This window comes from Xylocopa sonorina, chromosome 10 (genome assembly GCF_050948175.1).
Source record: "Xylocopa sonorina isolate GNS202 chromosome 10, iyXylSono1_principal, whole genome shotgun sequence".
Lineage (NCBI taxonomy): Eukaryota > Metazoa > Arthropoda > Insecta > Hymenoptera > Apidae > Xylocopa > Xylocopa sonorina.
The window spans coordinates 4678060-4692826 of record NC_135202.1 but is presented as its reverse complement, the minus strand read 5'-3'; the positions used below and the strand labels follow the sequence as shown (position 1 = coordinate 4692826).

The 14767-nt window shown below is 40.0% G+C and overlaps 1 protein-coding gene across 8 annotated transcripts in view; it reads left to right on the top strand.

The window, feature by feature from the left end:
- The window catches only part of Doa (CDC like kinase darkener of apricot), a 35616-nt gene that overhangs the window by 6062 nt on the left and 14787 nt on the right, over positions 1-14767 (top strand). For 7 of the 8 annotated variants that reach the window (XM_076902765.1, XM_076902763.1, XM_076902764.1 and 4 more), the window contains 3 exons: positions 7629-7696; positions 7793-7835; positions 11765-12002. In XM_076902765.1, the coding sequence (XP_076758880.1) occupies positions 7629-7696; positions 7793-7835; positions 11765-12002 (349 nt within the window). The remainder of the gene's footprint in view (positions 1-7628; positions 7697-7792; positions 7836-11764; positions 12003-14767) is intronic. The other variant, XM_076902766.1, reaches the window with a different exon arrangement.

Here is a 14767-nt window from a genome sequence, read left to right as displayed (position 1 = left end):
TCAGACGTAGTAGTTTTTATGCATTGTAGTTTATCAAACATAACGAGTGAACAACCAATCACTTTGTTCTTCACGGTTCCGTTTGCGCAAGTGTACGCAAAGCTTTGTTTCACGTGTTTCGAATAGTTTCTCGCCGTTCGCGCAACTGTACGCAGAGCTTTGCTTCACGTGTTTTCGGATTGTTGCTCGATGCAAACTTTGGCTCGCGAAGGATGTTCGTTTGGAAAATGGAAGGAGTCGATTATAAGTTGAGTAATTGGTTAAACAGCTCTATTAAACAGCTTCAGTTGTAACTGAACGTTTTTGCATTCAGAATTGTTTGTTAGATATGGTTTTTACAGAATAGATAAATTAATGATAAGAACTCGTTTTGAGATATTGAGCTTTAACAGATTCTTTGAAATGTTCAAATGTTTATCCTGTTAGCTAATTTAAAATAGAGAGTAAATATGTATGAGCAATGTAAAGTCGTATAATTTAGTCTTACAAAGATAAATCGCCAATGTTTTTATAGTTAAAGACAAGCAAAGTTTAAATATTTAAAAATTAACTTTTTTAGAGAGAGAAGTATACAGTGGATTTTGTTAGGAAGAAGAGTATTTATTACTTGCAATTATTCGTTAATTACTCTTAATATTTCACTTCATGAACGCCGACTTTATAGATCAATTATACTTTAATACTTATCTAATGTTTTTTTCATTTCTACGATGATATATAGTGTTCCATGTGAAAAATCAGGGTTACCTTCTAAACTGCACGTATAAAGATACAGGACAGAAAAAAATTATTGCAATTTGTATTCCTCTTAAAATTAGGTAACGTCTGTTTCATACATTTTTCGTATACAGCTAGCAACGTAAATGTATTTTTCACACAGACTCCTCAAGAATGTTGCAAATTAGTTTATAGACATTTCCATGAGAATTTAAAAAGAAGTTCTCACGAGTTTGGTAATTTTATATCGTTGAGTGTTAGGTATTATTTTGAGTTATATTTTAAGCAGAGTGGACTGCTCAAAGGATGTTCTCATGATCGAATCTCAACTGTTGGTGTTGATTTGGTTGCACTGGCCCGCCAGCAACGCGGAAGACTTCTTCAGTAAAACGTGCCACGACACGATGGCGTGCAAAAGTCGTAGCTCGACGAGACCGCTTAATTGCAATGCCCTCAGATGGCAATTGCTATTACTCTTCCGAACTGTTCCAATGCCTGGGACAATCTTATGAAGCGATTCCTAATGGAGATTTTCCGTGCGAATACTTTATTGATACATGCTTCATTTACTCTTACTGTGGAAGCATGATTGGATCTATTAGCAAATGTTACATCAAATTTATGTTATTTATGTGACTTTAGAGTTCGTATTATTTAGGTTTGTCGACTATAAATGTTTTTTTCTACTTTCTAACAGATGAGAAAAATAGGACTAACTTAATCATTGTCATGGAATAAAGACTCTGGTAAATATTACACAAAGAACACATTAGATTTATCACTGTCTAGAATAATTGTGTAGAAAGTAGTTAATTATAACGTTTTATGTGACCCAGCTCGTGTATTGCTAACATGTTGAAAAAGTTTTTAGTACAGTTTCTCTTTATCCAAACAAATTATAAATTATTAACGGTAGGATACCTTGTTAAACAGTTTGACAAAAACTGGAATAAAATTTGCATTGTAGAATGAAAGAAAACCCGTGTTTGTTTAATCAAAAATGGAATACACGACGGTGAACGTGTTGATCGTCGTGTGTCAAGCTCTTTGTGCATAGCCACGCATACCAGAAAGTTCTTTCCCTCTTGTCAAAATTATCTCGAGGCCCGATAATTTACGAAACCATAAATTGAATTCTTCAAAGTTGCTGCAAGACAGAGTCTTTTCTTGAAAAGGAAAGAAAAGAGCCCGTCAGGTTCCATTATTTGCTGCAATGAAATTCAACAAAGGAATTATTGTCGCATCTAATTTTGGGTATCAGCAATCACGAAAATGGCAAAGATTATACGTGTGGCTAAAAGTTTTATTACAATTTTTGCTAATTGCAGTATTTAATGCCTTTTCTTCGTGTTTGCTACGTTTGCGCTGTTGTTAGATGAACAACTATTACGAGGTTGAAGTATGAGAATCAAGTTGTGAAATAACCACGGAAACAACACTTCTTACGAGGGGAAAAAAACGCGGACTGTTTTCCCGGTTGATTAATCGTGCATTTCGTGAGACTGCGAAACACGCGATACGCGAGTTTAGCGTTTAATTAAACGTTTAAGCCTCTCCCAGTGTTGCCTTTAAGGCTGCTCCGTTTAATGAATAGTGGTAATTTCTCCTTGAAATTTTACTTCCTGCTTGGCCGCGGGTCGACGACTGATCTCAATTGCGTTTGTTCGAAATTATTCAATTTCGCGTTTTCTACCCCCGAACACCGACGCGTTTCTTGCCACGTTGACGGAACGACAGTAATTTTGTATGTAACGACGCTCTTCCGGGATTTCTTACGTTCGCTGTTAACCGTGATGGATGACAAATACAGAGGAAGAAAATCGTAGCTTCGCGGATAATATATTAATGCCAGTAAAGGTTGAGATAAACTTGATTGAGCTTTGAATTTTTCATTTCTTGCTCGATAGAGTGTTGGTCCATTAATCAGGTTGCCAGTCATTGTTTGCGAGTTCTAAAAACAATGAATTATTAAATTTTATTTCAGCATAGTATTATTTTGTAATGAATATTACATTTATATTCATTCTAAAATTGGGAAGAAAAATTGGATAGTATTTGTGTATACTTCTTGCTCTAGGAGTTGTGGATGATGAGTGTATTTTATATTCCAATTACTTCTGTCTTCGCTGAATCATTCACCAGTTATGTTTCAGTTTATTTCATCATCAGAACTTGCTTACAAATTGAACAAGATTTCATAACAAGAAAAACATTTCACTGAAATTTAGTTATTACGAGAGGTAAAAGACGAGGGATGAAGAAATAATCAGGATTAATTTTCAGAAGATTTCCATTAGCGTATTTGTAGTCAGGAAAATAACGAAGAGCACTCTTGCGATTATGTTCTTCGAAAGTACACACTGTCGACGGTCTCGAAATCCATTGGTACGAGTTTAATTCACAGAGCTTCCTAATTATCTCGGGCGTAACGCGAGACCACGCTCTCGAGTTAATTGCCTTCGTTACCGCTATAATTAATTACAACAGCTGCACACGTTTGCGCGATCGAACGATAATGATTAAAAAAAAGAAGAAGGAAGGCTCGACGAAATCGTTTGTACTCTAACAAATTGCTTGATGGAACTGAGAAAAATCCTGGTCTCTGGTTTAATGCCGCCATTGTGTTACAAGTTCGCGACTTTGTCGTCGTGGAACGTGCTTCGTAACGAGCACTCGTTTCAAACCAATTATGATTTTTGTTCGTCATCTCTGAATCTTTACGCAGACGATTTTTCCTTCGTCATATCGTACGATAATACATACTTAAAGATTTGTGATAACACACTCTTTTCTGCTCGAGCAAGACAATCTTCTTCACGTAAACCTATGTCGTGGTCATTTATTGTTTCTTTCTGATTTTTCTCGAGATTAAAGGATCTCTGGTAGCCAGAGTGAGGAATAGAAGGAATCAATGTACATAATTGAGGCGGTTCTTTAAGTCTACAAGTAGGTAATTGAAACAATGGCCGTTCCACCTGTGCATACGAGTGGAGAGCTAATGAAAGTAAAAAGTGGCGTCCAATTAAACCTCAGTATATATTAACATTCCATGCTCGCGTTGGGTTTGTTTTGAGCTCCACATTTCACCGTTCTAGAACAGTTTCAGTCAAAAACCGCAAGTTGTGCTACTTTCTGAAACTGATGATTGCATACTTGCATAAAGAACGATTTACAGTTCCATTAAACTCAAGTCCCATTAATTTTATCGTTCCACGGGGATTAGCAACAAATATTTCAAGATTCATTATTCGTTTCAGCCTGGTTCAGATCGTGTGTCTATTTTTATTGCTACCGTGCAACTGATCCTGAACAAGCGAATCGAATCTGTTATCTATAGAGTTCCCTTTATTTTCTAGTGAAGCGATCAGGGTTCGTGAGAAAAATCTTAACAGATTTAGCGCGGTGAAAACCGATCGAGCTTAGAATCTAGGTATGTAGGTCCTCGTGCTTGTTTATTTTCTCTCGGTGCTCGTCTTATTTGCTCATCCACCTGGAGGGCCCGTAAAAAGTTCCGATCGGCCTTGCAATAACGGGGGAATATCTCGCGAAGGATGGACGTCGGCTCGTTTAATAAACGAGCACCGGCTTATGAATAAATTGCACGTAACGGAAAGTTTGTTCTTGACGAACTCTTCTTTTTGCAGAACATTGCCTGCGATTCGTGATCGGTCGGTGATTGCAGAAAACTTTTCCAGAGCTTAATGATCGCGATCGCAGAAAAGAAGTTATTCGTTAATAGACTGCGGATTCTTATGCAAATTCGTATATTTACGAGCGCGATTAAAAATATTTAACTCGAATAAATATACGTTTCACTTTCTTAGCATTATACCGTGAATACTTTACTCCTTTTGCGTGTTATGTATATTCTGTATATCTTTACATATTTCAAGTTTGCGCAAACGCATGCGTTCATAGGCCGTTCGTTCATTCGTCGGTGTTATTTGTGGTTGGTTAAGTAAATTGCGGTCGTTTGTGCGTTTATCGAAGATTTAAATCTGTGGGAAGTATAAACTGCACGTGATACGCAGAAATGTACAAGATATCCGAAGAGAAGTACACGGTGAAGTGAAATGAATCACTAATTACTCAGCGTTAATCTACTTAGGTAACGTCATATAATCGCTTGTACGTTCTCGTACAGTTTGATCGCTGAAAACGTGACATACGTGTCTTGTCATGATTATTGCATTATTGCCGTTTTAGAATTATTATAGTATTACGCAATGAATATGTCATCTTGAGTTTTATGTTTTACACGCATAGGATATTTTATTAGCGTTCAACTTGTACCTGCTCTGACAACTTTTTTTTAGATACACAAACTTTAGTATAATGTAAACGTGAAACCAGTAACGGGATTACGGTTCATTTAGGATTTCTCGGTAGTTTTTGTAGCTCTACCTGCTATACTTTGCATCAGCAAACTTTTTATTCGTAGTTCCCTATTTTTTACATCACCTTTCTCTTTTCGATTTTGTTCGACACCAGTTTTATTAAGTTCATCATATCATTATTTTTTGTGATAAAATACTTGGATGGCATCACTATTGCCAGGATTGTTTCAAAGTGTTGAAATAAAAATATGAGGAATATAAACATGTTTGAGATTAACTTAAATAGCGACATTGATGGGAATTAATTTTACGATCTGTTTTGTTGTTGCGATATTCTATTTTCTATCATTGGAGGCTGTATCGAACAAGTTTTGCATAGGTTAATTAGTTCCAGCGACAGTTTCCTTGTTTGTATGCTTATACAAGATGAGCTACATAAATAGGCCGTAACACGTACTTTAGTATATATAATTAAGGAGTTACCTAATTGATTGATTTTGCCACTCATCAAAGCATTCGATATTTCAAAAGCTCTAAAACGCTTACGTAAATGAGGCATTATATAAAATTATTACGTCTAATGCACAGTAGGACCTGTTTTATCTCTCAATTTCAATGATTGCAAGGGACATATTAACAATGGAAAGGTAGCTCTTTATTACTTATTTGTCTTACATAAAGTAGCAATTATTCATTTTGGATTCTTATCTCCCAGAATATCTATTTTCTCTTAGTTTTCACTAACGAACTTTATTTTCAACATCATACCATGCGTTTGCAATGTTATTTCATTTAAAAGAAAATCGTTGCAAGACCAATAGTGTACTCGTACAGGAAGTATCTTTGAATTATTCCATCCTCGGCGAAACATACGTCAGATTATGCCTTCTTCCGTCATGAATGTCAGTGTCTCCAAATACGAAACGAAAATATTGACAAGCACCTTCGATTCGACTTATCTTTTACGTGTATCACAATCTCGAAAAGTTGTTTGTCGTATAAGCAAATCTTTCGACGAGATCAAGGACTCGGTTTCTTTTCAATGAACTTGCGCATAAATTGTCTAACAATGAGCGAAGTTCTGCTCCGACAGAGAAAGCTTCTTTAACCGGTGTCCGACCTTCGAACTTCTTTTCAAATTCGTCGCTTCCTCTTCCTCTTCCTGTTTGCTCTATATCGTCTCGTTTCGACTTCCTTCACGTTCAAGGAAAGAAGCGTGTATTCTGGAAGCAAGTCCATTCTGCTAAATCATCGTTCTAGAATGTCTCGCGTGATTTCATATCGTCACTTTCGTTCGCTCAATGGCGAAAGTTGGTATCATCTTCGGGAAATGATTTCGGAAAAATTGACGGCCACTATCTATCCCACGCGATAGTGATTATCTGTATTGATCCCTGACTTTGAGCCAACTTAGTACGTGCAATTAAATCATATGTCTATGTAATCAAATGTTGTATTTTATTTGTTATTTGATTAACATTTGAATTAAAATAGAACAGTCGTAGGTAGATAGCTTAACAAAAGGAATATGTAGAGGAATACAAATTTCCTAAAGGTACTAATATTGGAAAAATATTCAAATCTTATCTTAGCAGTTGCAATAATGTTCTGTCAGTGCCAATATTCGGTCGTTCATTGAGGAACTGCTTCCAAGAACAGTGATAAACCGCTTTGTAATTGTGAAAATTCATACGACTTGGCAATGTTCGTCTCGAGACGTAAACAGCCCTGAGTGTCGTCAAAAGACTGCACACCCCGTGTGAAACAAAAAGATCGATACAAAAGAACAGCAAGTAAAATCAATCATAGAACAAAGTTAAATCGATGTTTCTTCGTCTCTCTCCGGTTATTTTCGACTGAATTATGTTTCAACAATTTTTTTAGTCATATTAAAAAGTCTTATTTAAGACTTTGGAGAAAGATCTGTGGGCAATGCAAAAATTCTTAGAACTTGTATTATAAATGTAATGCATGTAGATATGAGTAAAAGTGACTAATAATAGGAACCGAAAATAGCAAAAAAAGTTGGAAAGGAAAAAGAAAATCGGGATCACTTAAAATAAACGAAGCATCGTCCTCTTCGATGATGTGTCAGTGAAACGAGGACTACGGGGGTTTAAATATAGTGTTCGTAACTGAAAACGTTCTGTCCTGTGGTAAACACACGCGTATAATGCTCGACGAGGCGTTTTCCCGGGGCGAGAACCGTATTTTCTTCAGAAACTTTTCTATGCCGCCCGTTATAATTAATCCTTGGACTATATACGCAAATATACACACCAAGGTTTTATTATATTTATGTAATTATTACGTCAAACAATAAGTAACAATGGGAATGATGAAAATATACATTTAGAACGTATACAATGATAATTAACAATAGTGGAAATGTACCGATGACTCGATTTCGGTGTGGGAGGGTTAAAAATGAGACATCTCGAGTTTCCTCCTCTCGTTCGGTGGCATGCAATATATCTACGACGCGCCTCGATTAACGAAAATAATTGCGATGACAAGTCGCGAATGCATCGATACGGTAGCCAGGGATCACGAAATTGTTCAATTGTAATTCAGGTTGACAAGACGGACGGAAGTTAAAGGATGCCGGTCCTCTACGTCGCCCTCGCTGCCTGGATACCAAGGTATGGTATATTCGAAGTGTCCTCTGTCAGAGAATAAAATATGAGAAATACGTAACGTTAAGTAATGTATTATATCGAGTATTAACGATTTTATAGATGTGCCACTCGTGGAAAATGTGAAACCAGCTGTGAATTATATGTAAGACACATACAACGTACTTTGGGGGTGTGATGAGATTATGAATGTTGGACATAGGGTAGTTTCCTTTCCACGGTTTTCAAATCTTATCTTCTTTTCCTTCCTTCTTTACTCAAGTAGGTTTTTCTCTCTCTTTCTTTTACCTTTTTTCTTTTTTTTTTTTGTAAATTTAGTTGTACGCGAAATTTCTGTTCATCTATAAGGGCACTGAGGAGGATAATTGGATTACGATTTCACCCTTTAATAAATGTTTTTTCAGTTGATATTCAATATACCCTCGTGTATATCTATATTTTCAAAAAAATATTCTTTATTTCAATCTCATTTCTATTAACTCAAACCTTTTATTTTGTTCACAACGAATCCCAAAGTTCATTTGTAAAGTAAGAAAAACCCTCTTTCGCTATACAGCTTAAAACCAACCACGCATTCTCATACACACGCGCAATTACGAGCATTGCTTCACGCGAGGCGATTAAAGGTCGCCGAAGGAGACCCGAGGAAAGAACTTGTTTGTTCCCCGCAACGGTGCTTTTTTTGGCACGAACTTGCAAGAGTAGCGTGTGCCCGGCTGGTAGGGCGGCGCGTTGCGGGTAAAGGGTGGCCTTTGCGCATAATCCTATGACCTCTTTAGCGCGGAGGGTCCTTCGAAAAGGATACGCCGTGGACGGCCGCTATCAATTCCACGTTACTCGTAGGCGTTTCGAAGGATTCCTGGCCGCGTTCCAACGCACGAAACCAGCCGAGTCTCGGGCAGATAGAAGAGACCCATCTACGTCCACGCGTCGATCCTTATTGGCGTCGCATCGTTCCGCCGCGATGCCACGGGCCGCGCGCTCGTTCTTCCTCTTCCGTACGCTCGTCACCGATTAATTTACATCGAGCCAGACTTCCCGAACGGACAGAGCTTCGTGCCATCAGACTCGAATTACCCCTTTTGTGTTCTCACGTGGAGGATCGAATCAACCGCGCGTTGGAACCGGCCGAAATCGCTCTCCGGTTTACACGGCTCGAGGGGACGCAAATGTTGAACGGTTGAGAATCGACGCACGCCAAGATTTGCTTGTGGTTCGTATGGTTCGAGGCTACGATAGAATGGACGGTCTTGTTTAGCATGATCGCACGAACGTCTGCATGTGTGCGTCAGGTTTCGAGGAAGAGGGTTAACTGGGCAGAAGACTTTGTAACGTTGTCGAAGAGAGAAATTTTTGGTGTACTGGTAATACGCAGTAGGTCGTAGAATACGTATTTTTAGTTTATGAAAGAACGTTGACGATGTATGGTAATCAGTCATATTTTAAAATGTATTTTATTGATAAGCCTACGAAATACATATAGCGAGGTTGTAAACTCAAAAGTGAATATTACTCGCTATTACTCGCTTTGCACTCTTTTATTTTATTGAACCAAGCACGTTGTTGAACCATATAATTTCGTCTTAAACAATGATAGCGTTAAGCGTTTCATTTATCACAACCTCGTTATATTTCTCTCACGGTAACTTGTTCTTTCGACGTAGATTCCTTTATCTCATTTTTTTCTTCTTGGACATGGTATTGTTCGGTATTCAAGGCCACCGGTGTTAGGTCGTCGTCCAACTACAAATCTTGATGACTTCCTCCCCGTGAGTCATCGGTAGTCGCAAATTTTCGCGCCTTTTTTGTCTCCGCTTGTGGTGTACGAGCAATAATAAGAATTCTTATCTGCAATCTGTCGTACGGAGTATTATCAGTTTAATATTAGCATGGAAGAATAAACGGAATGATCAGTAACAGCGTTTATATCGCATCTCATAACTATCAGATAGTATTAACGTTTGCGATCCTTTAAATTACGATTAAATTTACATAAAGTGGATTAAAAGCAATAAGAGATTACAATGTTTTTTTTAGCTGCTTTGCGATAGGGTATTCGATGGTTTTTGCAGTTACGAAACGCAGTCTGCAATGGCGAACTGATAATGGTGTAACAGCTGCGAATGTCTAACCTTGAAATTGGGTTTTCTGACGCGGTCGTTTCGATCAAGACGTTGCAGAATACGTCAGCGGAATACTCTTAAGTGAAATGGTCTATTTGAAGCCAGCAGCCAGCTTAAGTAGGTCAACTCACTGTTGCTCTGAAATGCTCCCATCTACGTTTTCCGTAGCGCGCCAGGCTATGCTCGAGTCTCAGTCAGCTCCGTTTCGAATTGAATATATTCTATACTCAAATATAGTTTCGAAAAACGTCTCTCTAAACGTTAAACTCCATCCTCTTCTTTCCACATATTTACAGAGAGAATCGTGTATACTAAATACACAAAAAGTTATGAAAAATTTATATGTCTTGCCTGCGACACAACTCTATAAATACTTCTTTAAAACCTATTGAAATAATTACTTTCATAATGAATACAAAGTAATATTTTGTGGTATTAGTTTTTAATATGATATCTTTTAAAGACCACTTTGTGTTAAAAGGATTTTAAAGACAGTTAAGTTGTAATGGTTGTTACATTGTCCTACATCGTAATCGTGCTTAGAACAACACACAGCTCAAAGTAATTAGAGGAATAATGGCTGTACCTTTTTTTTTTCTTTGTATCGTTCCAGAAAGGTATCGAACGATACTTCGTAAATCAATTTAATTGCCACCTATTATAGACTATAAATGGCGGCTTATGTTTATCTCAAGTGTATCTCTCATAAATAATTAAACTGGTTAATCGACTTTGATTCATCTTGATAGGTACAACAAGATCCTCTCGATAAATGGGACAATGTTTCATTCCGGAAATTAGAGATGCGAGTAATGGAAGTTTGATTTGCAGTTCGCGCGTTCTGTTGGTCTCCTTACGCTAATTCTACTATTTTGAAACTGGTTCGCTCGTGGCGTTCGTTCCGTTCTAATAAATACGCGGTTTCGACTTCGAGGTGATTAGAAAACGGATCCTCTAATTGTTTCGAGCATTGCGAGTCAGAACATCGCGAGATCTCCTTTCTCCCCCTTTTTTATTCTGCCTGTAGCGAAGAGTGAAAGTGGGATTGGCCTCCGATAATTGTACCGGAGTTTCTATTTCTGGTTTATATTCGTATTTACACTCGGTATAATCTCGAGTAAAATAAAATTTATGTTTGAGTGGCCATTATTTAGGATTTTGACGAGTGCAAAGAAATGAGAGCTAAATAGAAATTTGATTGGCAGTCTATTTAGAGTACTTTGTGTACTTTTTAATCTTATCGACATTCTGTATTTTCTTGCAGATTTAACTTTTCAATTACTAATATAAAAGTTTGTAGTTTATGCATTTACAACAGAATTGTTTTTTTTTAAATATAGATATACTTTGTCAATTTTATAAATATATAGTAATCATTAAAATTCAGTCGTAGAAGCACAATCGTTTCACAGTGAAATCTAAATGTAAGAGCGCGAGAATGTGAAGTATCGAAGTATTAGATCACAATCTAAATTAGATTCTCGCTTTTTCCACATGACTTCATCAATAGATCCTTTCATTCCGATCTTTTATACTTTACGCAACGATCTGCGTCTCTTGTAATCCAATCTGAGCACAAAAACCGTCATGTAAATGTACCGAACATCGAGCCTTTAAAGTTGTTAAACTGGGTTAAAGGACAGCGTTCAAGTCCAATTTCGAGATACATTAAAACTGCAATAAATCTCCCACCTTTCCATCAATTATCTTGAATTGAAATCGAAATCAATCGCACGCGAGAGGAAAACACCCAACCACTCGTCTCCCTTAATTTTCTACGCAATCTCAACACGTCACTCACGAGAGAATCATTCATCAACACGATCAATATGCCGTTCACGACCAATGTCTCGGCAGCAATCGTCCATCGACGACGCACACGTGGAGAGACGGTTATCTCGGCCAGGCGTCATCGATAAATCTCAATAATAATAATCGTTGGCAATTTCAGCGGCGAACGCGTGCTGAGATCGCGTCAGCACGACCGCGGAACCAGCCAGGAAAGACGGTACAAGCGCAGCCATCGTCGATCGCCTAGCAGCGGACGGCAGCACGGGCACCGCGACCGCGATCGTGATCGTCTGGCGCATCCCACTTCATCCCGTCGTGCAAGGATCTACCGTCATCATGCCTCGTCGTCGGCCAGTCAGGATCGTCACAGGCATCGTTCGCCGTCCTCCAGAAGTCAGGTGAGTCGATGGCGTCGAGAAACGCCGTTAAAACGTTGTCGCATTAAACGCGACCCATCTTTCTCTCATACATACTGTTTTCTGACCGCGTTGGACGCGACTGATTGTAAAGAGTATACGCGCGGGTCATTCGGGTAGCTTTCAAGAGGGTTCGTGTTTCGTTGATTATCTTTTACCCTCGTGGTTTTTACCCCCGTTACCCGATCCTTCGAGTATTACGCACGTTGGCGGATACTGTGGTACTCTATTGGTTACGAAAATTGGGAGATACTTTAAAAAGATCTGTACTCTGATTTTGCTAGCAAATACTTTACGTTATGATGTTTTCAGTGCAATGGACTTGTTGGGTGGAACATGGTATAGAAGTACGTAGAGTTAGCTGAGAATAGGTTCTTTAGCTTTTTTTCGTCGTTTCTCCAGATGTCGGTAATATGTGGCCTTACAAAGAGATTGGTAATGTTCTCTTGGCGAGTGCCACTGAGGATTTCTTGGAATACTCGTCCGCATCTCATAAGAGGAAAAATATACGAAAATCAGACTGTCTGGAGCCACGACGAAGAACCAGATCAATAACCCTAAGTATGTATTCGTCTACACTTGGTTTGTAGATTTTATACCAACTTAGTATTTGAATGTCGAGGGATCCATATGTCTGTCTGGCGAAGGCCGCCAATTGTCGATGAGGAGACGCATATCGTCAAGGTTTTCTATGCTACTCTCTATACAGCTCGTGTCTCGATAAGCAGTAGATTAAAAACAACTTTACTGGTAACTTCGATGAAACCTTTAATTAATTAGAGAAGATATTCAGATTTTTATTTTGAAAAGTTTCATTGAAGTTACCAGTAGAGTTTTCTTGTCTGTCGCTCTACGCAATGGGCAAAGCAGTTTGTCGATAACTCTCACGGCTAGTCGAACACGAAACCCCTTTACCAACTACCTCTGTCCATTACCCTTCCGCGAATTTTCAAACCTGCGTCGTCCCAAATATAGACCTTGATGAATCATCCCGTCTCTATCGCGAACGGTCCTCTACCGTGTCCCTGTACGTCTCTAACTATCGGTATCTCTGAAAAGCAAGGATATCCGCGTTTTCCCTCGCGCATCTCGTTCGATGGATCGCGGGAACGCGATATAAATACAACCCACGAGCGAGCAGAGCGAAGAGGAACGGCTCGATGGAACAGAGGAGGAACAGAGCGGAATGAAAAAGAGGAGACGATGCGAGCGGCGAGCGCAGATGTAGAAGAAGAGAAAGAAGAGTGGAGGATTGGTACGCGGGAAGGCGCCCGGGGATCAGTCTCTGGAGAAGGCCGCGACGCAACTAGCACGACGACGGCTTGTACCCGGAGAGCAAATGCCGATGATTCTTCTTTCTTAGCCAGCGTCGGCTATTTTCGACCGGCGACTATTTTCGAGGGGGACTCGTCACGCGGTTTCACCGCGGTTTTAGTGCGAGTTCGCGCCAGATGGCCAGCGCAACACCGTCGTCCTCCGCATCGTCGTCGGGAAACGCGCCCCGGCAGGGAAGCCGGCTCGCCGGAAGCTGAGACACGCGGTCCGTCGAAAGATACTGTTTTCCTTCACCCTCGACCTGGCCCGAAGAAAGTTTGTGCCGGGGACGCTAAAAGTACCCCACGAGAAGGGAACACCCACGATCCAAGTCTCTGAGTAGGGTCTAACATAACGAAGTATATCCAGTGGTTGATCGAGTGTATAGTATACCGTTGGTCCCAAAGAGACATGAAATTTCGTTTCGTGGGAACATCTCTCATCCAGCTTTCTAAACAAGGTTCGATGTACTGAAGCAATATTTGTTGGTCCAGTGGTTGACGAAGTGTGTATACCTAGAATGTATCATAAACGCAATGGTATAACATTTGCCTGATGTATTGAAAGAAGTTGATACAGGGAACCGAGCTGAAGCGTGGGTCCAGCTCTGAACGTGCAGGAGGATATCAAGTTGGTTCAGTGATTAACACAGTGCACGCAAAATCTCCACGGCTTCTGTACCTATCCTCGTAGCCGAGAAATCGAGTCCAGAATACCCGACTCTTAACCGTATTTACACGTCGTCACTAAAGGTAACTCGAAACGCCTCGCAAATCGCGCGTAGCGCCGCAAGATTGTCCCGACAGGCCACCAACAAGCTGACCCAGAATCGATCGCATACAACCTGGATTTAGAAATACGCGTTTCTCTTGGCAAGATGCTCCCGTGAGAGACGCGTAATCCCGCGACCCGAGAGTCCACGAGTTGGTGTACCGCAGTAGAGCGGACGGACGCGTAATCGTCACGCTGGATCACTCTGGAGACTGGTGCATACGTGGCGACGGTGACGGCGGCCCACCCACGGCTTCGTCCCCGTCGTCGTCGACGATGGCTGGACAGGAGGCGAACCTGTTGATGCCGGGGAACCAGATGGCGTGGTGGCCAAGGCAAGGCTGGGATCCTTGGGTGCAACATAGAAACAACGTGGCGGAACGGGCCAAAGAGTTGGACGCGAAGCTGGATGTAACACCTGAGTCTAACGACACATCGACGTCAGAGGTAGCGAACGAGGAAAACAAGATGATAGATGCTAAAAGTTGTAGTCGTTGATCCTAGGAGTGTTGTATAATGATTGTTAACGGATGATGCCGAACTCGGCTCTCTTCTGCGCTCTCTGCTCCTATGTTCACTTCCGCCAGTCGAGTTCTCTTGATTCCGTCAAAGTAACCGATTCATTCGTTTCACGTTCCAGTTCCTACGGGGCTCTATCTTCG